At 42.2% G+C, this 27,995-nt stretch overlaps 1 protein-coding gene across 1 annotated transcript; it reads right to left on the reverse strand.

Annotated features, from left to right (window-relative positions):
* Positions 1–2,752: 2,752 nt before the first annotated feature.
* Positions 2,753–27,572, reverse strand: LOC308127586 (cholecystokinin receptor-like; the record flags this gene model as incomplete). Its single annotated transcript, XM_080492718.1, has 5 exons — positions 2,753–3,327; positions 4,350–4,477; positions 10,243–10,501; positions 19,484–19,732; positions 27,455–27,572. The coding sequence occupies 5 exons, from the start codon at positions 27,570–27,572 to the stop codon at positions 2,753–2,755; spliced, it is 1,329 nt and encodes a 442-aa protein (XP_080348844.1).
* Between the last annotated feature and the right edge of the window lie 423 nt (positions 27,573–27,995).

Below are 27,995 nucleotides of genomic sequence, written 5' to 3' on the forward strand. Positions count from 1 at the left end.
GCACCTCGTTAGTCTGAGTATGAAAACAGGGGGCTTTGTACTTAGGTAAAGCTCATGGTAATTGGCAGCACTGCAGTAGAAGTCAGAGAGCGAGAGAGACAGAGATCAGAAAGGCCCCACAGAGATAATTGAGCAGAAAAGGTGAGGTTTTAAAGCACTTTTCTCGCGGCGAGCAGGTGCACTCAGTCTCTCACAAAGGAATGAGCTGCACCTTTTCTGTTAATTTGCGCCCTGCATCTGTATTCATCACGCATTTGCACCAGCGCTGACTGCACATAGAGCCTGCTTGAGTGCCGTACTGCAGAAATCGATCAGCACAAGCACAAAAAGTGTGTACGCCATCAAATTCCAGTCTTCAGAGGTTTATGTAGAGATGTGCCTGCCTGGTGGATCTGAAAAAGGGTTAAAAGCCTCCCAGATTGATGAGTTTTGATGATGGCATGATGTTGTACTATTTGTGTGTTTCTGTAGTTTAGATTGCTGACATCCGTGTGTTTCTTCACAGACTGAGGAGAGCGAAACTTCCTCTTGGACTGAGTTTGGAAAAATCCTCCATGCTGCTGCAGGTTGCTCGGCTGTCTGCGACGGGTGCAGCCTGAAACTCACTTCTGCATGACCAGATAACTTCCCCTGGACGTGTGAGTACAAACCAACAATGCAGGCGTGTGCTAAGGAGCTTCTTCAGGCCACAATGTGTTTTCAGCCACCAGCACCCACGCCTGTGTGGTTTTTAGCTCTGATCAAAGTATATTTAGACTGTGTTCACACTTCTGGACACGAAAAATAAGAGAGAGAAAGCGAAAACATTGAATTTGAGTCAAATTTTTTAATTTGTCTCAAGCGTTTACTGAAATATCGGGTTGAACTGGTTTGTGGGCTATAGGGTAACTATTTAAAATGAGATATGGGTGTCATACTTGAGGTACGCAGACAGTGATCTGAACTTGTAAAGTCGTCAGCAGCATTCTGTCAGAGGTTTCTCGTGGAAACTGTGATATCTGGCAAGTGTCAGTGTACACTATGTGTTGTGTAGTGTCCTTGGTGTATTTAAAGCTTGGTTCTGTATGCTCCACACCGAGTTGAGTGGGAGGTGTGAACATTTAGAAATAAGCCCAACAGCTAAAGTGAAATTATGTCGAGGAGAGGTATTCTGCAGGCTGATCTTTTCATTCTTTGCAAGGTCATTCCCTTCACATTCATAATGCTGAGTCATGACAGTCGGGATGACATTTTAAGTGCTGTTGGTACTTACTGAATCCTAAGGTCAGGATATCACTTTTCAGTTTCATTTCAGAGGAAATAAGAGTTGAAGGGTAAATAAAATGTGCTGTACTCTGTGAGGTTGTAAACATTTTAATTTTGGGGGGAGTTTTCAGTTGTGAGAACAGAAACAGTACAACAACACTGAACAAATCTCAGAGAGCATTTTCTGATACAGCTACACATTTTGCAAACGTCCTATTAGTAACCCGCCCCGTCCCGCATCATAGTCAAAGGAATTCGTAAGATTTTCCTTCGATCTTCAGCAGAAAGGTCATCCTCTCAAATCACTGGACCAAGAAGCGCACTGCACTCTATTATCATGACTTCCCCAATCCTGGTCATCCGTCTGCTCCTCATGCTGCTTCCTCCACACTAAGGCTTCAGTTCGGATTAACTCCAGAAATGGTGAGATTGGTTTGACCTCAAGGGCACAATGTAGCTGCTAGTCTATTTTCAGGACAAATGCATTCTTTTCATTCAGGGACTTGGGGTTTCCTTCCACCGAAAATGTTATATTTTACAGGATATTTAATTTAAGAAACAAAGGTTTCCTCTGTTTGTAAACTGGTCACATAGCAGGAGATCTGAAGGCATGAAATAGAAAACATTGCTTTTTCTAGATTTGGTGGACACTTCAAGATTAATGGGTTTGATTTTGTTTTCCTGCAACTTCACACATGTCCCATATTTTAATAGAAATTTCTACTTTTTGCCCTTGCACTCAAAAATGATTGAGTCAGACTTTGATCAAAGGTCAAAGTTGGTGTGACCACATAGATTTGCTCTGGGAATTGTTTGAAATCTGACACCACTTTTCACTCTGACTCAATGCTTGATCTCCGAAAAGCCAACACTTAATTATACAAGTCAGGACAGACATTATTTGTCAAATTCACAGCCTGAGGGAAGCTTTCAATCACATTACAGTACTCTTGTTATGTAAGGAGCAGACTAAGACGCTAATCGTTTTTACAATCAGGCGAACCCTCAATGACCTTTTTGGTGTTTGGTTCTACTATACTGGAAAGAATGATGATCCAAATGAAGTCAAATTAAACTGAAAAGAAGGATGAAACGCAGAGTCTTCCCATTCTAGCGGTACATTCCCATCAGATCATTCACCTTTGGCACGCTCAGGACATAAAGACAGTATTTACATGGACACAGATTCAAGATTTCCCACTTTTCCACAAAGATGTCCAGACATGACAGACGGAGCCACAGAGAGAGCACAGGCACTTGAATTTCTCTTCAGGATGCAACAAAGCGGACGCTGCCAATGATACAGAACATAAAGATGGAAATGACGTATCCGTTTCTTCCCGTTCTGCGACCATGAACACGGAATACGAACGGGCCCTTTTGAGAAGGCCTCCAAACGAGGGCAGCGATATTACTCGGCGTGTGCTAAGATGGAGAATGACAAGATAAAAAGAAAATACAGATGGTGTGACCAGTCGCACCATAGCAGCTCCCTCCTCGAGGCTCATCAGGTGCCGGCGGTGCTGACGGTGGTGTAGCTGAACTTGGACATGGAGGTCGCCATGGACGTGGCCATGGAGGTGGCGGTGATGCCGTCCTCTCCGGCCTCCCTCTTTCTGCGCTGCAGGCACCGGCGGCAGAGGCGGTTGCGGCAGCAGCAGGCGAAGGTGGACAGCAGAGCCTTGCGGAAGCGAGTGTTCATGAAGCAGTAGATGATGGGGTTGACGCAGGCCGAGGTGTAGGACAGCAGGTGGATGAAGGAGATGGGCGCGCCGGAGAGGGCCTTGGTGGCCGACCTCACATCGAAGGCCTTCCAGGTGTTCACGGTGTACAGCGGCATCCAGCAGATGAAGAAGAGCGCCACGATCACCATCAGCATGCGGATGACCCGCCTCTTGGCCTGCAGCTTGGCTTCGGAGGTGTTGCTGCGGGCGCGCTCGGTCTTGGTTTGGGCGGCACTCGCCGACGAGGACAGGGTGGGCAGCTCCACAGCCGAGGTGGGCTTTTTGGACACCTGGATGTAGCAGCCGTCGTCGTCATCGTTTGGCCCTGTCATGGCTCTGCTTACACCATTTTTCTGGCCTGTGGGGGTCAAAGCGAAAATTTTGTTTTAAAAGTGCAAAAGTTGAAGCTGGAAGTGCGATAGCAAGTTTCGTTAAGGGGTCCATGAATCAGCCTGGTGGAACACCTAAGAGAGCACTGCATCACGTTTTACAACAGCACAAATACCTTTTCATCTCCAACTATAGGAAGTAGCCACGTGAGTGAAAATGAAGCGTGTTCATGGAAAACAACCCCTATCCTGTAAAGTGTATTGATCACATATTTATACAATCAATAAATAAACCGATGTCAATAATAGTTGCACAAAATCATATCTAAAATGATCTTACAATGAGATTGAGTGTTTGATTAGAGAACTGCACACAAATCAGCTCCCATGAAGTGATTTTCCTATGATGTTTTATTTCTATTGCATCCGCAGGAGTAGATTCTTCTCAGAATATCTCATCATCATGCAAAATTAAAAACAAAACAACTCTTGAATAAGATTTCAATGAGACATATGGATCCGTTTTCAAGCCGTGCACCGTGAATATCCACACAGAATATTTGTTGCTATGTGATGAGTTCAGTTACTTGATAAACAACCACTTTCAGCATTCAGGAGTTTCTCAGAAATTATGTTCATCATTTCCACGCATCGTTTTTTTTTTTTGCAGTAGATTAACAGTCGCCTCCGAAGGCTGTTTCAGCTCGATGAATCACACACAGCCTGGACTCCATGGAAACCGCTGCTCCTCAGACACAGTTAAAACCTCAAGTGTAGGTATTATGTCAGCTGTACCTCATTGGATTTTCCTTTTTTTAATGTGACGAAGCAGCTCTGAGGCCACAAGAAGAAATAGATAACCCAGGAGTATATTTTTGGATGTAACAGGTGCAGAATCTGTAGGTAGCGACAAAACATGTCACTCTCCGCTTGAGGCAAAACAAACAACTCTCTTTGTGGCGAAAGGTGTTGCCTTCCTTTTCCACTGCAGTCTCTTTCAGGGCTTGAGAAAGTGAAATGTGTGTCTTCATTCAGTACAACGGAGGCTCACCGGGAGTCTCTCTGCTCTGGCTCAGCTCGAACTGCATGCCTCGGTACAGTTCCCTGGAGATTAGACCGTAGGCAATAATCATCACCACTCCGGGGACGAAGAAGAGGGTGAACAGCAGCAGCACGTACCTGGAAATAGCAAGCAGAGTGAAGAGAGTGAGAGGCGTTAGTTAAAAGATTGGAAACTAACTAATTCAGGATATTTATGTTTCTAAAGGTGCAGCCGCCACGTAGATCCTCTTGCTTTGCCCTGCGGGCCCTCAGGATCAGTCGGGCTCTGCACTCTGTTTGTGGGCAGTTTATTCAGCACTCCAACTGCTCACACTGATGCAATATTTGCACATGTCTTACATTTTTCATGTGGTTCTGCGGCTTTCAGAGGACACATTTATGAAACAGAATCATGGCGTGCAGTTCTCGTTAGGATCCGGCCACGTTTTCATTTTGTACCCAGCTCTAGTTCATTTCTCAGGTTTCCTCACTGCCTTTCACATCCTCAGCAAATGGAATGTCTACAAACATGAGGTCCTGGTTGTGCCAGATAAAGTTAATTCCAATCCGTGCAAAGCAGATTTTGAGATTTATTCGCTACGTGATTACACAGGGAAACTTAATATCTCCAAAATAAAGTGTTTTTGGCACAAAATTCAGTCCGATATTTCCGCTTGATAAATGCCTTTGACTCTTTATCAAGCAAGTTGATTATATCTGGTGATGTCCATATTATTCCCCATGGCTTCCAAACTAAAAATGCAGATTTTTATCCATCTTCTTTTTTTACCATTGTTTTGGCCCTTAGTTTTGACAAAACGTCTCTTACTGCAACTACAACTACTGACGGTCAATTTACACTGAACAAAAATATAAACACAACACTTTTGTTTTTGCTCCCATTTTTCATGAGCTGAACTCAAAGATCTAAAACATTTTCTATAAACACAAAAGACTTGTTTCTTTCAAATAGTGTTCACAAATCTGTCTAAATCTGTGTTAGTGAGCGCTTTCCCTTTGCCGAGATAATCCATCCCACCTCACAGGTGTGGCATATCAAGATTCTGATTAGATAGCATGATTATTGCACAGGGGTGCCTTAGGGTGGCCACAATAAAAGTTTTTATTTCACAATAAATTTGATGATTTTGTGCCTTAAAATGGATTAGAAGTACATGTCTGATAGAAGTCTTCTTCTCGCAATATTATTTATTGATGCATGTTTTCCAACTTAAACACTGTGATGGACCAGGACATCGTTGCACAAGCGGACTGGTGTATGAAATCTTTTTTTTTGTCCACAAAACTGACTTTAATATGAATGTACCTTATAGGTTTGTCAGCTTATGTTTACCTTGCATCTTTTTGGTATTCAAACTCGCAAATTTTGCCAGTCCTTGTAAAAAATAAACAAAATAAAATGACTGTTTAGATGGCGATTTTTTTTATTAATTTGCACCCACTTTTATCCAAAGTAGAGTTTCTGAAGGCAGTGAATTGGTGAGGGGTAGGACACACACTGAAAAGGTTTTCAGTCCATCACAGGGCTCATAATAAGCCAGTTATGTTTAAACTACTTATTTACTTTCATATATAGACTTATGCTCACAACTTCCATGGACCAGTTGGACCTGTACGTGAAGGTTTTCAAGGTTTACCCTGTGCTGTTGACATATCGATAGGCACTTTACATGTGCATATTGACATTTACATCAACAACAAGATACAATACAAGACGTCCGTGACCTTTTTGGTTTTGGAGATCATATGTGCCTAAGTTACAAGTATGTAAAAAGAAATGCACTGATGTACAGTACAAATACTTCATTACTTGTCATCTCCCGACTGCTAAAGAGCCTGATCACAATGGTTCCCCTTCTTTTTGTCCGTCTGAATAAAGACCAACAATGGCAGCTCCCCCAAGTGTCTGAAGTGATGACACATCAAAGGAGAAGTCTTGAACTGAGTGAAAAAAGACGAACAAAACGTTTTCACAGAGTAATTTCTGAGCAGTGCATGAAAGTGAAAAGCTGCCTCTCAGCCTGTATCAGACGCTGAATCTCTCCTCGCCCTCTGCGGATGTGCTGCGCGAGACCTTTAATGCTTGATGCCTTTGTTTGAACATGAATTCCACCTGGGACAATACAAGTGTGTTTTTCTGAGGTAAAGGAGAAAAAGGGAGGGTGCAATTAATGTCAAAGAAACTTTGATCATTGATAAATCTTCTTTGGGTGTAATCAGCTCGTCTTTAACCAATGGCGCACGCTGGTGTGCACATAAAAGCAGAAACGAGAAAGAGGCGGCCTTTCATTTATTCTCTGATATTCTAATGTCTTCCTGTCCATTTCTCTGAACTGCCGAGCCCCTCGCTTTGCCTGTGTGATACCGCTTGGAACTCCGCTGGAAACAAAAGCTGAGCTGAAATGAACAAGCGGGAAAGAGCGAGAAAGCGGTACGAAAAAAGAAACAAATGGGAGCCGTGTTTGTTGTGGCCCCGCAGGGGGAAAACCCAGATGGATGGCGCGAAAGCAACATGTTGAATATTAATACCTACTTACTCCCACATCACCTGAAAACCATAGGATTACCCATCACGATCTGTCTTATATTAATCATCAAAGAAAACGATGCACACATGGATCGCGCTTTTTCTTTGACATCCGCCTCTTGTTCACTCAGGGGATCTTCTGAACACAGTGCTTTCAAATGTGGTTTAAATTCAGTTTAATTCCTAAACAGCACAAAATCACCAACTAGTTTAGGAAAGCAACGATTAAGAACATTAGAGTGTTAGAAACCATTTAAAATCAACATTGAAAAATCAACATTTTGTTCACTCCCAGAATTAAAGATTGATATTATCAATAGAAGGCAGTGATTTGATGCATTGCAAGATCTTCTAACAGTATAAAAATGGCTCCTCTCCTAGTAACATCTCTGTGAGTTGTAGCTACCTCAGTTATGTGTAAACATGCAAATGATCTTCCTTTGTGACGGCCGGAAATCTCCTTCAACTTGTCATTTGACTGCATATGTTTTCCACACAGATCTCCTGAAATAATTTCTCCCGCAGTCATGGTGACGCACGCGGTCAGAGCCGATACTCTCACTTCCCCTCCGGCATAAATCTGTAAACTCTCTGGTGTGCGTCTCATCCACGGAGCTGTCAGGCTGCTCATTTTTGCTCTGATGCTTGTGGAGCTGGAACCAACTCTCTTATTTTCGGCCAGAAGTTTCCCATGAAATAGCCTCGAGCTGGAGAAGTTAAGCTGTAAAAGCTCCAGTCTTTTATTCAATGTGAGCCTGAAGAGACTCTCAGTTTAAGCTTTTAAAAAAAAAAAATCACTAAAGGAAAGCTGTAATACTGATTATGTCTTCTTGATTGTAAGTGAGTAATTTTCACTAATTGAACCTCTTGCAATGGTAAATGATGTTGTAATCTTAACGATGGATCTGTTATTGCCATAAATGAAGTTCCATTGGTCGGGAGTGAGGATTTCAAAAGCACAGATAAATCTATGTGAAAACCACATAATGTTTGACCATTGTATATTTATAATAGTGTAAAAAGTACTGTGACTGTAACTCGAATTACTCCACTGTCACATATTATAGATGTGCCTAATTTGGTCTAATTTCTGATCTCTGTAATTGGCTTGACGATTGTTGCAATGGGCAAATTTGTGACTTCGATGGTATAGAGGCATGTAATTGCATGTACACAAAAACCAAGCACAGCTCAAAGCAAAGGCAAATTTCTCAAATTATAGAGAAAAGGGGAATTTTCCACAAATGTTTTTCTTTGCCTCAAACCAAACAGAGATGTCCCGTGTTGAGTGTTGTTTTGGTCTCCAGAAGACGCATTTAAGTATCATTTTCAGTGTTTAGAGGTTTGAAATTCTGGTATTATAACAGCCTTTGCCTTTCATTCAAGTCGACCCAAATGAATCAGACACCAGATAATATTTGTGAAAGCCACTTTTCTCCTTTCATTGCAGTTTTATTTGCCTCTGTGAATAAGATTTATCATCCCTCCAGAAAACCTTTGTTTTTATGTAAAACTCCATAATGTCCGAGGCACAAGAATATCCTTCCAAAATCATTAATTTCCAGCAGACGTAATTGGTCCATTATCCATTTTGTGGCTCTTTTGTGTTTTACTGCCATTTACTCTTCATCACTGACTGCGATATTTCTCTGAAAATGGACGCTTGAATGACTTCCTGTGCCGCTTCATTAGGTACTTTTTCTTTTTCTTTTTTCTTTCTTTTTTTCTGTTGAGAGGTCATGGTGGAGGTATTATCTCCTCGCCAGTCCAGTTTTAACCCCTGCGAACCAGACCGGATTTAAATATCGGTGGCAAAGGGTGACGCCAAATTAAAACTTGAAAGGCGCTTCGCACTCTGTGGATCTGAAACTTTCTACATCCAAGCCTCAACTTTTCTCCGTCTCTTTAGAGAGCAGACTAATTAAGTGGTCTCCAACCGCCTCTTCTCTCCCAGTGAAGCCTGACAGACAGACGGTGGAAATCTTCAGAGTGTTGGACCACAAAAGTCTGTCAAGGAGGGAGATGAACAAGGCCTTCGCCGTGATGGGTTTCTTCTGCAGCTTAATTGTTCCATCCTGCAGAGCCCTGAGTTGTTTGTGGACTGAGCTGTGAATATCCCAGACCAGCATCCAGCTTCTCAAGCGGCAAAGCGACTTTTATTGGTCCTAAGAGAGCGTGTGGATGGTTACTTTTCTTGCAATTATCACTTCCTTCCTCGCTCTTTGCACAAGTTTCGCTCGCCCATCTTGGTGAAAAGTGCAGAAGTTTAAAATTTCATGTCAATTGACGTCAGAGTGTTAACACTGAAGGCCGTGGAATGATCTTCAGTTGCTGCGTCTAATGATGTCTTCTCAGCTTTCAATCCCATCTTCACTCAGAGTTTTGGTACAACTGCTCCTGAGCCAGAAAACAAATCCATTTCATAGCCTCTCTAATTGAACCTCAGCAGGACAGACCTGTTCACTTTTTCATCCTCTGAAACTCTTACCTAACGATTTCATTCATTTTTCAGACACTCGGTATGTATCCACTTTTCTAACTTCTGCCTGCAGGCTCATTCTTAAAACGACAAAGATTAAAGAGCCGTCTCTTCATCATTACCTAGACTTTTCATCTTTTTCATTTTTCTTCATGGCTAGAGGGAAAATACACCAGAGGCCCGATCACACCAGCGCAGACCGCAAGTTTTCAGGAGGAACAAAGCGAATTCACGTAAATCTCACAAGTTTGACTTGGACAACGTGTGAAATCGCAAGCCGGTTCATAGAAGAGGGATTTGTAGACATTTATGAGATAAGAGATGGCAGTAAATCACAAATAACAGGTAAAAGAGGAAGCAGCTCCTATCAAATGGGATACTTTCTATGAGGCCCTTTTAGGTTAGGGCTGCCCACACACTGCCTGACTTTTAAAAGACGAATGCACTCTCCCATCTAAAGATGGTGAATCTCACTTCAAAAGAAGCAAAATACATTTAGTTTCATCGTCCATTGATTGCTGCAGCTCTACCATCAGGATCCTTTTCCTGGGTTGTGGAAACACAGCTTGAATTAAGCATCAATCTCTTTATTATGAGTTGACTCAAAGCTTTGTGCTGGGAATTTGAGCAATATCACCACAATGACCCAATCAGCATGCAGCTTTTTCTCCAACTGTGAGCAATCAGTACAAAGGGCTGTGATTGCACTGCAAAAAAAAAGAAAAAAAGGCTGTCAACATTTATGTAAATTACACTGAATGGAAATCAGAGTTTCTGCACACATTCAGGAGCAAAGCCAAGCAGGACTCTCCCGACTAATTTCCAACCAAAATATTGTCATGCAGCCAGTAAGATAAGAGTGTCTCCCGGACTCACCAGGTCTGCTCCGCCTGCTGACTGGGACAGTCCAGACGACACATGCGACCCTTCATACCGTTCTTTGAGAAAGACTTGATGACGCTGAACACGGGGTAGGGCACCATGATGAGCAACGACACCACCCAGGTGGCGGCGATGACGCGGTAGGCGTGGGAGCGCGTCTGCCACGCCCGGGACTTGAGTGGATTGCAGATGGCGCTGTAGCGCTCGATGGCGATGGCCACCAGGCTGAAGGTGGAGATGCTGACGGATACGCCTGAAGGAGACAGAAAAGACGGGAAATAAGATGAAAAATGTCTCATAAAGGCCTATCAACCATCGCCTCTGCTTTTAGGAAGCACTCAGCAAGCAATCAAAGGATCTAAGAAAGGATGGAGGTTCAGAGATTACAAGCATTTTTGTTAAGCAGTCTGGAACAAGGCCACGGAGCATTCAGAAAACCAAGAAAAGAATTATAAGATCTGTACAAGGCCGATGGAGTACGTGCAGAGCCTTTAAAACATGTGCTCACCTCAGTATCGACTATAGCACACTCATTTGTCACAGTATATTGAAATCAAATCTGGGGGGAAAAACCCTGCATATTTGCATTTTATTATCTCTACAAAGTCTCGAGTTATGATTAGCTCTTGTTATAGTGTCTTTTGAAGTGTCATATAGGATCCCTTTTATTCTTTGAGTCTTCATTAAAATCATTTACCATACATTAATTATCCACAAACTGCAAGACCTTACCTTTGAGTTTTGAGACGAGCCGAGTCTGCATGAGAAGCTCTGTTATCTTTATCCAAAGCTTTACACTTACTTTTCAAATTCTCAAATCAAATAAGGTTTGAACCATTATTAGAATAAAAATTTGTCCATTGTCATTTCATTTGTCATTTCCATCAGTCATTTAAAAGGGAAATTAATAGGTTTTTCAATCTTATAAGATTTACTTCCAAGAAGTAATTTACATCTCTTAAATAACATATCATGGCAACAATCGGTCTTCATTTGATGTTTTTTTTTTATTGCAAATATGTGGAAAAATATGACCTGGACAAGGACATACAGGATAAAACATTACAATTCTTATAAATACCAGACAAGACAGGAAAACATAGCATGGTAATTGTGGCAGTGGAGAAGTGCATTTACTTGTTTACTGCCCTTTATAGGACGAGGACAGACAGGACACCACAAAACAAACTCAACAGATTTGGAAACTATCGCCAGAGGTCAATTCCACGATTGTAGGACAACTCGTCCACGAACAACTCGTCCACAAAACTGCGACTCCAGACAACTCGTCATCGGACAGCACCCTCAGTGGACAACTCGTCCACCGATGAGATTTCAGAATTCTTTTGAGAAGATAAATCCTGTACAATGTAGTTTTACATATTATTTGTAGTTGATATTTTATATATGGTTCACATATCGAGTATATGTCCATATATATTTAGTATAGTATCATATGGCTTTGTTTCTCGCAAAGAATGGTCTTTTTTGTGCACCAGACTAATTCCTCTGTGTTCATGTGATCGTTTGATGATTCGCCCATGAAAGAGTTTAACATTAGCTGCAGTTAGAAAGAAAAGACTTGCATTAGAAATGCACATAATCCATCTGTTCTTCCAGCAATTAGAGAGAACTATTAAGAAGGATGCTCTCTCTGCGGGGTTAAAAACAGGTTCAACTGCTGTAGAGACTGACCGAGGCTGAGCTGTATTTGCATGTGTGAACATGCATGATCTGCTGGGAGGTGTTCGGGGGAGGTGGGGGGTGTTGCTCAGTCAGTGCACATCTTATGTTGTGGAGTGTGCATTAATAAAGGCATTCCTGCGCGTCGAGAGCAACAACCTTAATTCAACTGTCTGGCACATAAATCCTCGTTCACCGTTCTCTCATGTCGGGAAAGCTCAGAGTTATGTTTCAGGAGAGCGAGTCGCTTTAAATTCTCCTCCCGACGTGACGCTGTTCAGTTTACAGGAAACATACGAAGCCTCTCAGCAGTGAGCGGCTCTTCCTTTGTTAAAGATGATTTAGTCTTTTGTGTACGTTCCTCCTGCAACCCGACCGTGAAAAACTTTATGGTGCTATAAGCTTTGTTATCAGGCGCTGAAGGATGAAGAATTTAGTTTCTGTACTTGCTGCACAATTGAAAATATAAATACAAGAATAGAAACCAAGAGCAGGAAGAGGAGAGGAAGGATATTTGGTGTGGAATCTGAAGGCCTCCTCTGCTCTACGAGCATGCGCAGATGCTCAGTTGTGCATTATTAAAGACCCACGTAGTTAGTTTTCTTTATTGCTCCGACACCGACATGAAACCTGACAGGATGCTACATTAGACTTAAAACCACCACAGATCTCTGTCACACGAGTTACTATAACTCTTGGGAAGTATTTATTGACACAGTCCTCCTGTGGTTTTCCAGTAGATCATTCAGTAATTTTCTGTGTGTTTTCAAAAAGAGTTTAAGATTTAAAATAATTAAGGTTATGCTGTGAATTGTTAATTTCATATTTACTTTTTATCCGAAAAGTGATTTGTAATTTAAACTGTCATTTAGTATAGTTGATTACTGATCCTGAGCGTGCCTACTAGGAGATGCACAAGGACAGATAAAATCACCAAAAGTGATGAAAAATTACCAAACGTGTGTGAGTCAGTAATAGAATAGGTCATTAGGTCACTTTTCTTCGCCTCAAGATGGCAACATCCAACCAATCTTCCTCAGCATACCTCAGGTACACTGCATTATATGCAGCAAATTACCAGATGGGAAAATGCATTGATTTACACCAAGAGAAATTCCTCGTACTGTGGAAATGTACATTTTTTATAGTACCTGGCAATAAAATCTTTCTTATTCGGATTTAAATGACTCAGATTTCAAAAGTCATCCAAATCGATCACAAGCACCAAAACTAACACACAAATGGTAATTAATTCTTTCATTTTATTCAAATGAAGTGCAGAAAAAATCTGAAGTAGGCACAGCTTTAGCTGTACCTTACTTCATACTCCTTCAGATTTATAGCTTTTTATTTTTACATGTATCTTTGTTTACTCTGTTAAAGCACTTTGTAATATATACTATGTATAAAGATGATGATGGAAACATGACGATTGGTGGCTAAAATTCACTGCATCATCCCAACAAAACAAGTATAAGTAAACAAGAGAGACACTTAAGATGACACCAGATCGCCAAAATAAAGCCACAAGAAGAGGCACAAAAGAAATATGTAAAGACACTTTCAAGCATCCGAGACACAAAATGAAGAGAGCATGACAAATGCCAGTGATGCAGAGCATGTGCAGGATGGAGACCTGCCCGGTCCGGATGCAGGACCCCCGGCTCAGCAGAGGGAGGTGGGCGGCTCAGTGCACACATGCAGATCTTAACAGTGCACACGCAGCCCGAAGAGTCTCGCACAATAACTCTCCCACGCCCCCACGTCTCTTTTATGTGCTAAGCAGAGACGGGGAGGAAGACCGAATCACACACACGGGGAGGGACGGGGGGCTGAGGGGGGTTGGTTTCTTTTGTTGATGCTCGAAGGCGGTCATGCCCGGCCGAAGCACCGACTCTCCCTGATTGTGAAAATGAGGAGCAGAGAGAGGCAGGGATTTTTTCTTCTTCTCTTTTTTCCAGCGCAGGAAAGATGGGCAACAATAAAAAATAATGAGCAGACGAAAGGAAAAGAAGAATTATTTATGTAGCACTTTTGAAAAGTGCTTTGGAGAGCAAACAAATGGCAGGAATGAAACAGGGTGGATGTTATAAAGGGAGCTACGTAACAATTTGAGGTCAAATGTAGATAGAGCGCATTTGCATAGAAATAACTTTTAAAATTGTGGTTCAATGCTCAAACAAATGCACGGAAAGGCTGAAAAAAATGCAAAATAACCACAATTGAGACCCAAATATCACAAAATGACACCAAAATGTTGCCCAAATCACCAGAGGTCATGAAATGGTTAGAAGAAATGATGTAAAAAGAGCCACACGACTAAGTTGAGTCTCAAAACAAAGATAAGTTGGAAAATGTAACAGTATAAACAGAAAAATCAACGACAGTGTCATTTTGAAAAAAAAAAAGTTGATCTTGAATGACCAATAAAAACAAAATAAACACAAAGAGACACGACAAAAGCAAAACTAAACAATTAAATGCAAACATCTGTGTGATCAATCTGATGATCAATTCACAAGAAAAACAGAAGAATGTGAAGTGCTAGAATTCACAAAACAACCATGAAAAGACCCAACCAGAGCTAAATGTAACATTTATTGAGCACAGAGTGAAATAAAAGTACCAACGTGAGAACTGTGGAAAGTGAGAGGAAAACAACCATGACGAGATGCAAAATGACCTAAAACAAGGCAGAGACTCTTGTAGTTGTTGTTGGATGCACTTTTAAGAAATTAAATCAAGTCCAGAGCAGAAGAAGGTGGGCTCAGATTTCCCTCTATAATGACACAACCATTGAGGTATCTTATATCTGACTGAACACATATTTGAATGGAATCATTCGGCGCTTGGATACACGGATTTAAGGAGCTGTGTCGATGTTGCCCCATTAGACGACGAAGCCTGTGTGAACCGGAGCCACAGGTTTAGTGAGCTGTGTTTTCCGACACTTATAAAGAGTGATGGCTGTGGGGTGGCGAGGATCCATACTGAGGGGAAGTGCACTCTCAGGTGATGCACGGCGCTGACACTGGGCTGATTTAGATGGATGATGCTGGTGCAGGTACGCCGGCGGCCCGGAGAGGGGGAGATTGGGAGCAGGGTGGCCTGCATCTTGTCTGAGCGATTAGATTTTTGTCTGTGAGCTCCAGGAACGAATGCATCATAGGTTCAGGTCTGGATTGCTTGACCATCAATTTAGATAAAAACGTGGTAAGACCACAGTGATCTGAAAGCAAATCAATTCATTTAACCTCTGAGGAAGAACTATGATAGAAAACGAGAAGTACCGCTGCAGTTTGAAATGTTTTGCAGCAATAATGTATTGATTGTTCTCCACTGTGTTAGCATTGAGAAGATGCAGCTGCATTTTAATGCTTAGTCTCAGACACATCATGCGTTTGGACTGTTATGCTCATTCTTATGTACTCCAATATCTGAGGAATATATTGAGATTTCTTAAAGTCAGACAGAGTTACTCTCCCAACAACAGAGTAGTTTATCTATACTTTCATCTAGAAGACCGAAACATGGTAGCTTGTCGGCTGTTGACGTCGTTTACTCAGAAACGCTGGGCTCCTAGTCCAGCTCATCATAATCTGAAGAAATATTCTTCCGCGTTCGGTTTTTTAAGCTTCAGGAATTTAAATTTTTGTGCGGTTGACAGAGAAAATAGTCAACAGGAACATTAAGACAGTTCAGTCTGACACAAGAATGAATTGAGTGAATTTTAGTGGTTAAATTCAGGGTGTTTTTCTGATTTTTATCAATCGATTAGATGGGCTGGCTGTGGTATAATTTATTCTTATTCGTCCATTATTCCCTGTATCAAAACGAAATATGTCACGAATGCTTCTAACGGTTTTTCAAAGACATTTTCTTCTTAACACGTTATCGCTAAAAGAACATCAAGAGTTTTTCTTTTACATTTCTCACCTGGAATTGAGACTGACCTGGTCAGAGTTTGGTCATCAAAAGTTTCGAGTTTATATATATTTTTTTAGGCTCATACTTTCACTTGATTGAGCCCAAAAAGCAGGAAAGCTCAGTTTCTGTGTTGTCTTCGTTTTGTTTAGGAAATAGCCATTCTATCTCATTCCCATTATTTCAGCATCTCCCCGATGCCTCAAATTGTTTTCAGATTTGGCACACATGGCTGCTCTGTCTGGAACAGGAACTGATAGGATTTTGATTATCAATGGTTCTCATTCACCTGATATCTCTAGAACTCTGTCAGATCATTTTCCAATGTCTGTTATAGACAATCAGGAGCATAAAAGGATCCTGTGTTGAGGTTTTGGTGATCAATGGTCACTGTGAACTGTCATTTGCCCCATTTTTTAGAACTTGCTAGACAGTGTGCCGTATTGTGTTTGTCTCAAAAGAACTGTTGAAGGCAGTATTGCAACTCATACATTTGCACTTAAGTGAGGTATGTAGAGTGTAATACAACCCCAGCTTAATCATTGTCATTGTGGCAAAGGCTCTCTTTAGCGTGTGCCTTGTTTAAAGTCAGTTGTCATGCATGTGAAAATGTGTTGTAAATTCTGTTGGTTATGATTATTTTTCACGTTTCCTTTTTAGTTGCTTTTTATTGCATCTGGTGACTAAAAGTATGTTTCAGGTTTCATCCAATGAAAACTGAAAAAATCACTACCAAATTCCATATTTAGAACGAAGCGGCTTCCAAACATATGATGAGTCAGTAAAAACATATATTGGGCAAGATTTTCTGTTGATTTTAAATGTGTCCCCTTAAAGTTTTTTTTTTTTTAAATTATTCCTAATTCAAAAAAGAGATTTGTTTTAAAAACATCTTTGAAATGCAAAATACTATATGTCACATAGGTGTGGACAGAGATGGACGTCAGCATGAAGCCCTGAGGCTGTTAATCCTCCTCTTCTTAATTTATATTCTAAGTGGAGGGGAACTCAACGCTCGCAGCTAAAACGCTCCCATCTGCTGAAAGCCATAAAGCTCAAATTCACTTCACATACACACGTCTACAGTCAAGCCTTCTCCTTCATAAAACTGCAACTGCATTAAAGCGAATGGACACTTCTCCATTAAGGGCAAGTCTTAGTTGAGAGTTTCAGTTCATGTTTTTCTGTGTTGATTGAAGCTTCACCTGCTGACACGTGACCGTGGCGTGAGGCTGATCGTGGAGGAGAGGTGATTCTAGACCGGTTGCCACAAAGGTAATTAGCGGTCAAATTAACTGAACACGGAGCTCATGGTTTCCCCTGCTGAGTTGTGCCTTCTCCTCCATAATCCTTTCTCTTGTTCACGAAACCCGAGGCGAGCTCTCAGGTGGATAACTGCCTTTTGAGCGAAGCTTTAAAGTTTGGAGCCTCGGAGGGATCCTCGGCATAGCATTTACAATTCCCCTGGCTGAAAGTGTATCTATTAATTCTGAGTTTTACATCCAGTTCGATGCAGAAGAAGCCCTGAGGCATCGAACCTCTACAAATGGAAATCATGCATTCCAGGTGCAGATAGCCTCGCAGGAAACTACTTGGAAGTTCAGCTCCATCGCATTATGCAAACGGTACCGACAGGGAGGGCCGGCGGACAGACTGAGCGGGCAAGTTGGCTGGTACATGCATCACATGATGAGCAAAAGGAAGAAAAAAACACACAAACATGGACACATAAATGTGATTGAAGATGGCCCACACAAGCCGGAACGCCCGGAACGCAAAGAAACACATGCATTATTGCAACATTGATCTCTGATCTGCCGCTGAAACCGTACGTCAGCCATGATTCATGTGATAATCGAGCTGCAGAGAAGTACGGGCCGTCCAGGCAATGGATGGTGTATTGTGTGTCTAATGGGTGTGTGCTAACAGATGACTCTGCAAAGGTTGGATGAGTTTGCCCCAGAGGTTTGCCACAAAGTCGATAAGCAAGGATCGTCACAATGATCCTGCATATTGATCAGTGTTCAGCTGATGCCTGTGGGAGGTTCGACTTTACTATGTAGACACAGATGTTAGCAGATGCTTGCAGGTGTTTTGGAACCGTGTGTCTCTATACTTAAATTGCAACCATTTTTTTTCTGTATTTTCAAGAAAAGGAAATGGGGAAGAGCGTTAATCACAGTGGAGCTTACCCAGGCGCTTTTTCAGTTTCATGAAAGGCCAACACTCTCATATTTCATCATGGACAATCATTCTTCACAGTTCAACTCTTTTGCTGCCTATATCTTTGTGCTATAAAAGTGAAATCCATTTTCCATCCATTTACCTTGACAGTGATAATAAGACTTATCGTCAAGGTATAGGAATCAAAATGTGGACCAAAGTCTTCAATAGCTTCCCTCCATCATTCAGTGCTTCACCACCAAGCGAGGAGACAAGTGTTGCAGGAGGATCTGGGTTTCTTTGGCCGTGTTTTGTGCTCCAGTCTGAGTCAGACCTCACGTGGCTCCTCGACTCCGTCCTGATACGAGCCAGCTCATCGCTAAGTCACACTCCTGAAGACGTGTGACTGTTGGAGCACTTTCAGAAGTGATGGCTTCCTTTTGACGGGCAGAAATGAAGCCTCGAGAGGAGCCTCTCTGCGATACAGGCTCGCAATTGATGCCGAACAATTTTCAAGCTGGAATCTAAAATCTGAAGGGGTTGATCGGCTGCCAAACACAAGAGAAAAGCCTGACTTCATCCGTTGAATTATTAACACGCATATCCACCGAAGGATAACCTGCGTCTGTAAAAGAGATGAGATTCATTTCATCTCCGTCTTGTTTCTGTCAGCTCAGCTCAAGCGGACTTTAAAATGGATTTCACTTATATTTAAATTTATTGTGCAGTACTCTGTGCAAGCGGCTTAGCATACACAGTGTTTTGAGGAGTGTTAGAAAACTGCACCAAGCTGTATCAACATCACTTTGCTCTTATATTCTCTGATTAACTGTATGGTGTCTCTGTGTGTGGTTTGTGATATTGATTTAGATATAGTAGATAATAATGTAAAGTGAGCATCACTTTGTTTTTAAGTAATGGATGTTGTGTGATATTATCCTTTTTTGTAAAAGACTTATAAGTACAGCTAAGTGCTATCAAAAGAAGGAAACGTCAACCACAGGCCTCCAAATGATCATTTTCTATCTTAGTTTCATTTCTGTCAATAAAAACAAGGAGTGCAAATGGAAAACCATCATTTTAGAGGAGGTTGTTCCCTCATGGTTGGGTGGAGGTTGAACATGTTATTATGTCTGGACTTTATGCAAACGACAGCCTGAAACTGATCAATCAACTCAACGATTAGGTATGAGAATTGTCCAAATGATTGTAGAAAACAAACAACCTCACAGTGACTGAGGGAAATTTTACATTTGTTAAGTCGAAGCATGAGAGAAGAGGCTTGATGATCTTCACCTCACATGCATACAAAATGGTCTCATTGATCAGCAGCAGGACCTCAATGATTACTCTGCCAGCTGGAGAGATGAATGCCTTCCATTACTCACAGCTCAACTTTGGAAACACATCTCTTCTTTAAAAAGATGTGTGAACACATGAATTGTCATGTGCAACTTGCACTCACCCATCAGGTAGGCGACAATTTTGCACATGGCCTCCCCGAAGATGAAGTCCTCCAGGATGTTGGGGATGAGAGTGAAGGGCATGCAGAAGATGGCCATCATCAGGTCGCTGACCGCCAGCGACAGCAGGAAGGAGTTGGTGACGGTCCGCATCCGTTTGTTCAGTATCAGCACCACGATGATCAGCAGGTTCCCAAAGACGCTGAGCAGGAAGATGAGCGAGTAGAGCAGAATACGTAGCGAGTCCACCTCTGACAGACACAAAGACACGTCATTAATATCAAATCTGCTTTAGTGACCAACAATCAGTCAGGGGACGGAAGAACGTCTGCACAAGTGAATTACGGAGCGCACAATGAATGATTGCTGTTTCTGCGTGGAAGAAGTGCAGCTACTTTTTCTAGCAGTCATTAGGGAGAAGAACATGTTTAATATCTCCGGCAGCGGTAATAAAGAAAAGAGAAGAAACCGGAGTGCAATTAAGGCATTAATTGAAAAGACTGGTTTAAGAAAAAAAACAAAAACCTCCTTTCAACATATCAAATATCAAAATCTAATCCAAAGATATGCTTCTCATCTGTATGGAAATGCAGGCACTACATTTTAGACTCAGTCAAGCAGTCCATGTACTAAATGACACATGGAATAATAAAAAGAAAAGGAGGAGGAGGAGGAAAGAAATGAAAAACAAATGGCAGCAAATCACAGAGAGAACAGACTGAATGAGGTTGTACACCTGGGAAATAAGGCCCGGGGTGTATAAACGGCACCAAATTCTAATATGAGATGGAATAACTTGGCATAATCAACATCTTAAATTGTGCTGGTGTCAATATTTTCCTGGCCAACCCCGTGAGCAAAAGCAATGATTGTGATAATCAGCGAGACAGGGATGAAGACAAACTGCGTCAGGTGGGAGTACAACTCAAACAAAACCAGATGAAAATGAAGCAGCCTTCTCATTTTTTGCCTCATCGCCATCTATCTCTCCACCAGTGTCTGTTTTTTTTCCAATGAGCCATTAAATGAGTGAAATAGTTGTCTCCCAGAGGGGTGTCCAGAGGTAGATCTGAGAGAACGATGCTCCCTCACCCACCCCCGCGACGGTATGTCTTCTTAGTATAGAACGCAGACTGAACCCATTAGATTGGCCGTGAACAGCTCTGGATAGAGTTTTTATCAGATTAGCTTCACAAATAAAGGTAGAAGAAATACAGTTCTAATCCTAAAATGACAACAAACGCATGTTGAAGTCCTTCTGAAGTGCATAAAATAAATAAAACAAAATGAAAGGTTATATGTCTGAACGAGGTTCAAAATACTTAGAGATGCAATGAAATTCACAAATGGTTTAAGTATGTAAAAAGACATATAACTGCAAAGATATTAAAGAAATACATAATACCTTTATTCCATACACATCTGAATTATCATAGAGATTGAAAAGATGCAAAAAAAAACCCTACAAAAACTTCAACAGATGTAAAGTTACACAACAGGAGAGATTTCACGAGATTTGTGGAAACGGCACCGTTTTCCACATATCCTCAGTCTGTTAACAGCAACAAACAGCTGAGCAGCAGCAGGAGCAGGATGGCCCAGCCAGAGGGTTTTGGGGATGCTCCCTTCACTCACACCGACCTGTCACAGTGAGTCGGTTTGAGAAAGAAAGCATGTGACAGGACAAGGTCGGGCCGGCCATGTGCTGCACGGACTGGGTCCTCTGATTAAAGCCTGAGACACTGGACGAGCATAACGGCCTGCGGCGTGCAGCCGAGCCTGCAGGAGGGCAAGCGATGGATGAAGAGTGTGCATGGGACTTCAAATGCACCAAAAGATGGCTCGCTAATGATGCAATGGCAGGACATCTATTTATATTTTCATGAGTTGATCTTGTCCTCCTACACAGGCATATTTTCAAAGTGAGTGATTGCAGAATTTCTGCAGGAAAAAAACTGCTCTGTTTGAAAATTTCCCAATAATGTTTTGGTACAAGAGGCATTCAACAAATCAGAAGTTGACGCAACTGCACACAACTTTCAATCATACAAGATTGGATTACATGATTAGGGTGGGGGAATTTAAAGCTACAGCTTCTTATTTGCTGGCGAACAAATGGAAAACTTTAACAGCCTTGTCAATACCACACCACAGCCTACAGAGTGACCGGACAGGGGAGATAAAGAAGTTTTGCTGTCTGGATTTGGACCTGAGGGATGCGTGAGAACATGAAAACTTCTTTTGATGGGACGCTCATCTGATGGGACCACATTCATCAGCACAAGACTGACATGGCAGTCAAACCCCTGCTTTTAGTCCAGCAGCTTGACAAGGGTGACGTGTTTGGTTTACACAATTCAAACATGCCTGACATGCATAATCATTGCTGCCTTGTGATGTTTCCTGCTTTGGTGCCGAGCAGGGAGCTCCCAGTGGCCTAGAAGCCTCTATTGTGTTAGATGTGTTGCGACCCAGCTGAGTGAAAATGGAATCATCTATTCATTGAGCTCCAGCCCTGCCTTGAATCCTTGGAGGCTGATGACTGCAGGACCATTCGCTCTGGCTCCCTGAAGCGTGACAGCTGTGTCCAAATCCACCGGCATCTCTAAATACAGCACGGATAAAAGGACACCGTTCACCTTCGAAATGCTAAGCAGGAGTTGTTGATGTGCTGCATTTTGAGATTGACCCCGGGCTGCAACATCACCGCTGCAGCTGCCTTTCGGGGCTCCATCAACCTCTTTTTTTTTTTTTGTTGCTCTATTTGTGCCGCACATCCTATCGGCTGCCACAGCGCAAACTGTAATTATGTTTTCCCTTCAGGCTTCATGAAAGTTTCGTAACATCACTTTACGTTGTCTTATCTTCAAGAGAGAATTAGCTCGACCTAATCTGCACAGGAAGCCAGTTGAGAGCTTTGTCAGTTATTGGGAGTATTATAGAGGAATGTGTTTATGATTGATGGGGCTGGATCTCATCTTGGCTTGGAAAGAATTCATTAAAAAGGTCATGAATAATGAGTGGCAATAATCTTTGAGGTGGAAACAAGAGCTACAGTTTTGAGCTATCATTTTAATCATAATACAACTGTGAGGCTCTATTTTACAGCCATCTTTTAATAACCTGAAACAGAGCTGACACCAGTTCAGAGAACGAACGAGAGAAGAAATAATTACCATTAAAAGCAAACTGTTGACACATTTCAAACCACTTGTTTTTCCTACCCCTAAAGTGACCAAATTATATGTAATACAAAGAAATGAAACACTGAAGTTAAAATAGTGATCAGGATAAAGAGTGAATCAACTATTTGTTTGATCAGACTATTGATATCAAATTTATTGAGAATTACATTTGTCTGATTGGGTGATAAGTTGACTCAAGGTTCCCCCTCGTTACTACCATAGTTTACCATTTTTGTGTTTGTGTGTGTGTATGTGTGTACTTTGGCAGTGTAAAGTGATGACTTCACGTATGAATAAAGACTATTTTTATTGCTTGTGAAATGTTCTCTTGATTTGAAGTGGTTGTAGAGAAATTACCATTCTGCATGTGTCTTCCACATTGTCTTCACTCACACTCATCTTAATTCTCTACTCTGGTCTAACCTTTATGGTGTTTATTGACTGAAGGACAAAGCTGACTTGAATTTAGACCAGACAGTGTTTGGAAATCAATTGTTGCCTCCTGATTTGCATCCATGCCGCCAATAGAAGTCTCACCACAGTGCACTTCCATCTCTTTCCCATTTCCTCCCCGTCTATCCCATCTGGCTGCCTGTCACAGCCAATCGGAGGCTGCCTGTTTCCAAACAGCCAAAGTTCGGAGAGGAGGAGGACCACATTGAGGTGTCTTTCTGTTTCATTTTATATCAAAGCAAATCCCTTCTGGAGGCTCTCTCCCCAAGCCCCACACATGACCTCACTGAGTCTTAGGAAGAGCAGTGTTTGCAAGTGAATCCTTTGACAGCAATTTAGCACAGTGTGCCATATGTGGAAGTCCAGTTTATCACTGTAATGAGATGGGTTACAGCAACAGTCAGCACAACTCCACTCAATTAGTCTTCCCACCATGCTTCCCTGTGAGAGATTAATATTGATCTGACACAGAAAATTTGGGAAGTTTGAAACCACTTGTTTGACTCCACACTCAATTACCCACGAAGCCTCTGGCATGTACACGTCATTAACCTCTGTATTTTCCCTTCTTTGCCACATTTTGACATTCTGAAACTACCGTGCGAGCAGCAGTTTATTAAGAGGGAGATCAACAGGCACATGTCTGGTTAAAAGGTGACGAATTCAATCTTTCCCCGCGACAAGAAAGGGAAGAAGCTGACTGACAATGTTTGACTGGCAGCTTGGACACTAAATGTCAACGCTACACCCACCGAGTCGGCGTACTGACGTCTTCATGACCTGTAGATCTGAACAGGCTGGAGTAGCTGCCGCTCTGCTTTGCTCCACTGAATCCCTAATTGAATCTTTTGCCCGCATTTTCTGTTTAGTGGATCCCCGTTTTGGATTAATTAAACATCCAGGCACTGATCTTAATTAACGACGGACTCGCGGAGCGTGGTGGATATGTGATCCATGCAGATCAGACCCCCGCACACGTGGAGCACAAATTAATTGCTTCGTTGAAGCGTGAAAGTGTTAAAAACTCTTTTAGCAGCTCTGGTGTTGCATTAAAAAGACTCAGACGGTACTGTTTGACTGTCATGGCAGCTGGAAAATAAGTGAGTAATCAAAGTTGTGTCTCTCCTCTGAATTTGTCCCACATATGTTTAAATATACCTTGGTCATTTTTATTCTGATTTAATTCCATACCCATGTCCCTTTTCCGGTGACAGAAAAGCCACTATTTCAAATTGAGGCATCTTCTCCAAGTAGCAGAAAAGCAATTAGATATATGAATCTACTCTTTTATAGTCGACATATAATCCACATTGGATAATCAATTTCACAATTATAGTGTGTGCTGGGCACAATTCCCTTCCTGTTTCCTTGTGGATAAAAAGGTGTAGCAAAGTGTAGGATCCACTTCTGTGCAAGATCTTAGTCACTCGATACAAATCCAACATTTCAAACCACCAGTGAAATCATATTAAGTTAAGTCAGTTTAGCTGTGGAAACCTCCGACTTGTTGAGACCGTCTCTTCTTCCTCATCACTCCGGTGCAGCATAGTTGGAATGAACAGAAACCTCGTAGGTATTAGAAAAGCTGCTTGTTATGGGATTTCCGCATCGGATTAAACATTCAGGGAGGTGTTTGCCTCTTGAATCCCATAAATCACTGAGTAAACCAGAACAGCAGCGAGGCGCCACATGAAAAGGGAAGCGATCTTAATTAGTAAGCGGACTTTGTGTGTGTGTGAAGTTTACAGAATAAAAATCAATCGCCCCTTATATACTTTACGATCTTTCTTTGTACAATATATGCAGATTATTCGAATACTGCGCTGGTATGACCGCATTGAAACAAGACGACCTCATGAAACTACAGCTCGGCCTCTTTTCATGCACAAGTGGAGGATTACAGATCAATATAGCTATTCTATGGTTGAAGGATTTTTTATTAGCCCAGTGATACTCAAAGTCAATGACCCTGAGATATCAGTGATAAACGTCTTCCCGAGGTGAACTGATGAGATTGAAGGTAATCATCTGTCCTCTATTCGACCTAAAGCAGCACATGGGCATGTTTAAGCTCCTAAGGATTGGTTTGTACACAAGAGGCAGCAGCACATTATCATGGAGGAGGATGCTGGTTTGTGCTCGTGGTACCCGTTAGTTCCACCTTCAAACATTTTACAATTATTTGATCTGATTAGGGTGATCCTGTTATGACAGGCTGTAAATATCCAAAGGGAACAAGATGCTAATTTTCTCTACAGGGTACCTCGCCGTTGAAATTGGATATTAAAAATTCTTGAGTCGCCTCTATCACTGCAGCTCCTCTGCAGTAACAAGTCTCTCTCCCTCCTTCTGCTGCTGGAGGCGACGACCCCCCCCCCCCCCCCCCCCTCCTTTTGAGAAACTGTGTTCATTTAATGCTCATGAGATCCACTTCGTGATAACTTATCTGGCGTGGAAAAGGCAGAGATTGAGCTCAAAGGGAACAAGAGCTGAGGTGAAGTCACACATGTTGGTCGTGACCCCGTCTGAAAAGCAGTGATTACCGAAAGAGACACGACAAACACCGAACTGAGTCAAGCAGTTTCACATCTCTTGTGCTCGTGTTGGGTCTCGTTCTGTTGACTGTTCATCCTGCATGAAACTTTGATTATTTCCAATCTCATTTTCGTTGTTTAGTGCCTCTGATGGGTACTTTCTGCTGCACTATGTCTTATTTGGGTAAAATCCTCATCTCTTTGAAGCCATCTTGTGAGTACGAGAGGTTATTCAGGCTGTTCTGTGTCTACTTTCATCTGATTGCTGTTGTTGTATGGCTGTGCATCTGCCAAAGAACAGTGAGAAAATATGGAAAAGCACAAGAACCACCCTAGTACAGACAGTCTTATTTGAATCTAATGGGTTATATACAGCAATGTGCCGAGATAAAAGAAACACACAGAAAAACACCCCTGTGTACCAAATAGTTTATTGTACTCTGACATTCTGTGTCAGGCTTTAAGATTGATTTACATTAATTTAATGCACTGGGAGTCTCAAAGAAGTATGTTCATTTATGTAAAATGTAAACTATCACTGCAGTTATGCTTAATTCTATACACAGTATATTCCCTGCAGGCTTCTGTGTGCAGCTCAGTTAAGATGTGTGGATAAACGGGTCTGCATGCTCTTGTCCCTTTCAACCTGGTATGGTATCTTTATCTCTTCCTTCAACTCTCCCACGCTTCCCCAGAGAGGAGCGCTGCACAGTTTGAAAACCTGTCTGCACTCTATAGTAAGTAAAAGAACATTTCATGCGTGAAAGAGACGCAGAATGGCTTCGAAATGTTATCGGAATAGGACTCTGCAGTATAAACATCCTTTTCTGACCCAGATGTGGACATCTGGGAGGAAACGGTTCGCGATGCATATTCAGACTCCTTTGTCTCTGTGTTCTGGCCTCTACTGAGAGAGCAAGACATCCAACCAGGTTGAATGTAAAGAAAATGGAGTGTTTGATTGCTCTCTTGGTGTTGGCCAGGTATACTGCACTCCTGTCTCACGCCAACCTCCCCTGTAAGGTCAATAAAAGTAATGCTGCACAGAAGGAGGGATGCCTGTGAATTATTTAGTGTGGGGAAGATTTGAAAAAAGAAAATTCTCTTCACTGCAGCAGAACCAAGAGTGGAGAAAAGTCTGGCATTCAGAGTTCATCACCAAATCAGCCCGAATGTTCAACTGGTGTCTTGAACACAGCCTTGGGGGTTCAGCTTCCTCTGGAGGGGGCGTAATCTGCCTGAGCAGTGTGAGAATTAACAAGATATTCCAAAAATTACAACACCCACTTTTTTGCCTGGTCTGATTAGGATGTTGATGCAGGAAGAGGCTGCAGTAGATTTGTGCTGCTTGGTGATTGATTGCATGCAATGTGCTCTGTGGGGAAGAAGTTGATTTAAACATGATTGCAAATTATTTTTGTGACACAACCCAGCTTTGGGGGGGGGGGGGGGGGGTACAATGGGGTGGATTTAATGAGTGTCAAAATTGCATTTGATGTGCTGGTTTGTGTTCTGTGACGAGGGATCAATCACGAGAGGCAGGCAGTAATTAGGAGCTGGAAAGACATTTTTGTTTCCAAACAAAAAAAAAATCTATTTGTTGCTTGGGTTATTGGGTGAAACAGGACTAGATTCGAATCAGTTGAATGAAATGCATTAACTATCAGATATAACACATTTGTTTCTGTTTATTCCGAAGCCAGATGATTCCTGATGGTGCCACTGACGAGCTTTTAACTCCACGGATTATTCATGGCTGGAAAAAAAACCTCGATCAGTCGAATAAACTGAGTCCTTTTACCTTTGTCTCTGGTGGTCGGTCGGGGTAGGGGGGTGCTGTTGGTGCTGCTGATGTTAAAATCGGTAACTTCCAGGCTGACGTTTCCCTCCGCGCTCCCGTTCAGAGCCCGCAGAGCCATCGTCTCTCACCGGTTCACCTGTTCACCACCGGGGGCTGGATCTCCTCATAACAGCCGCAGAAAGAGAGAAAGAGGGACAAAGAGAAGAGTGGGCGGCGTGGAACTTGGAAGAAATCCAAAGTGGAGTTGTTTGGATTGTAAAGAGGATGTAGCGCCTGGGGGTATGGAACGAGAAGGAGGGAAGCCTCCGCGTAAAGCGCGCTCCTGGAGCGGACTGAAGCGCGACTGTGGCGGAATGAAGCTGCGCAACTGAGGCAACTCTCTCTCTCTCTCTCTCTCTCTCTCTCTCTCTCTCTCTCTCTCTCTCTCTATCTCTCTCTCTCTCTATCTCAGTTTTCTAAAGTACACCTGTCAGGTGTGCACAGGAAAAAAAACCGCTCCCGACGAACGATGTGCCGCGTACTGGGTTATTGCGTCTTTTTC

The sequence above is a fragment of the Lipophrys pholis genome, assembly GCF_963383615.2.
Source record: "Lipophrys pholis genome assembly, chromosome: 23".
Lineage (NCBI taxonomy): Eukaryota > Metazoa > Chordata > Actinopteri > Blenniiformes > Blenniidae > Lipophrys > Lipophrys pholis.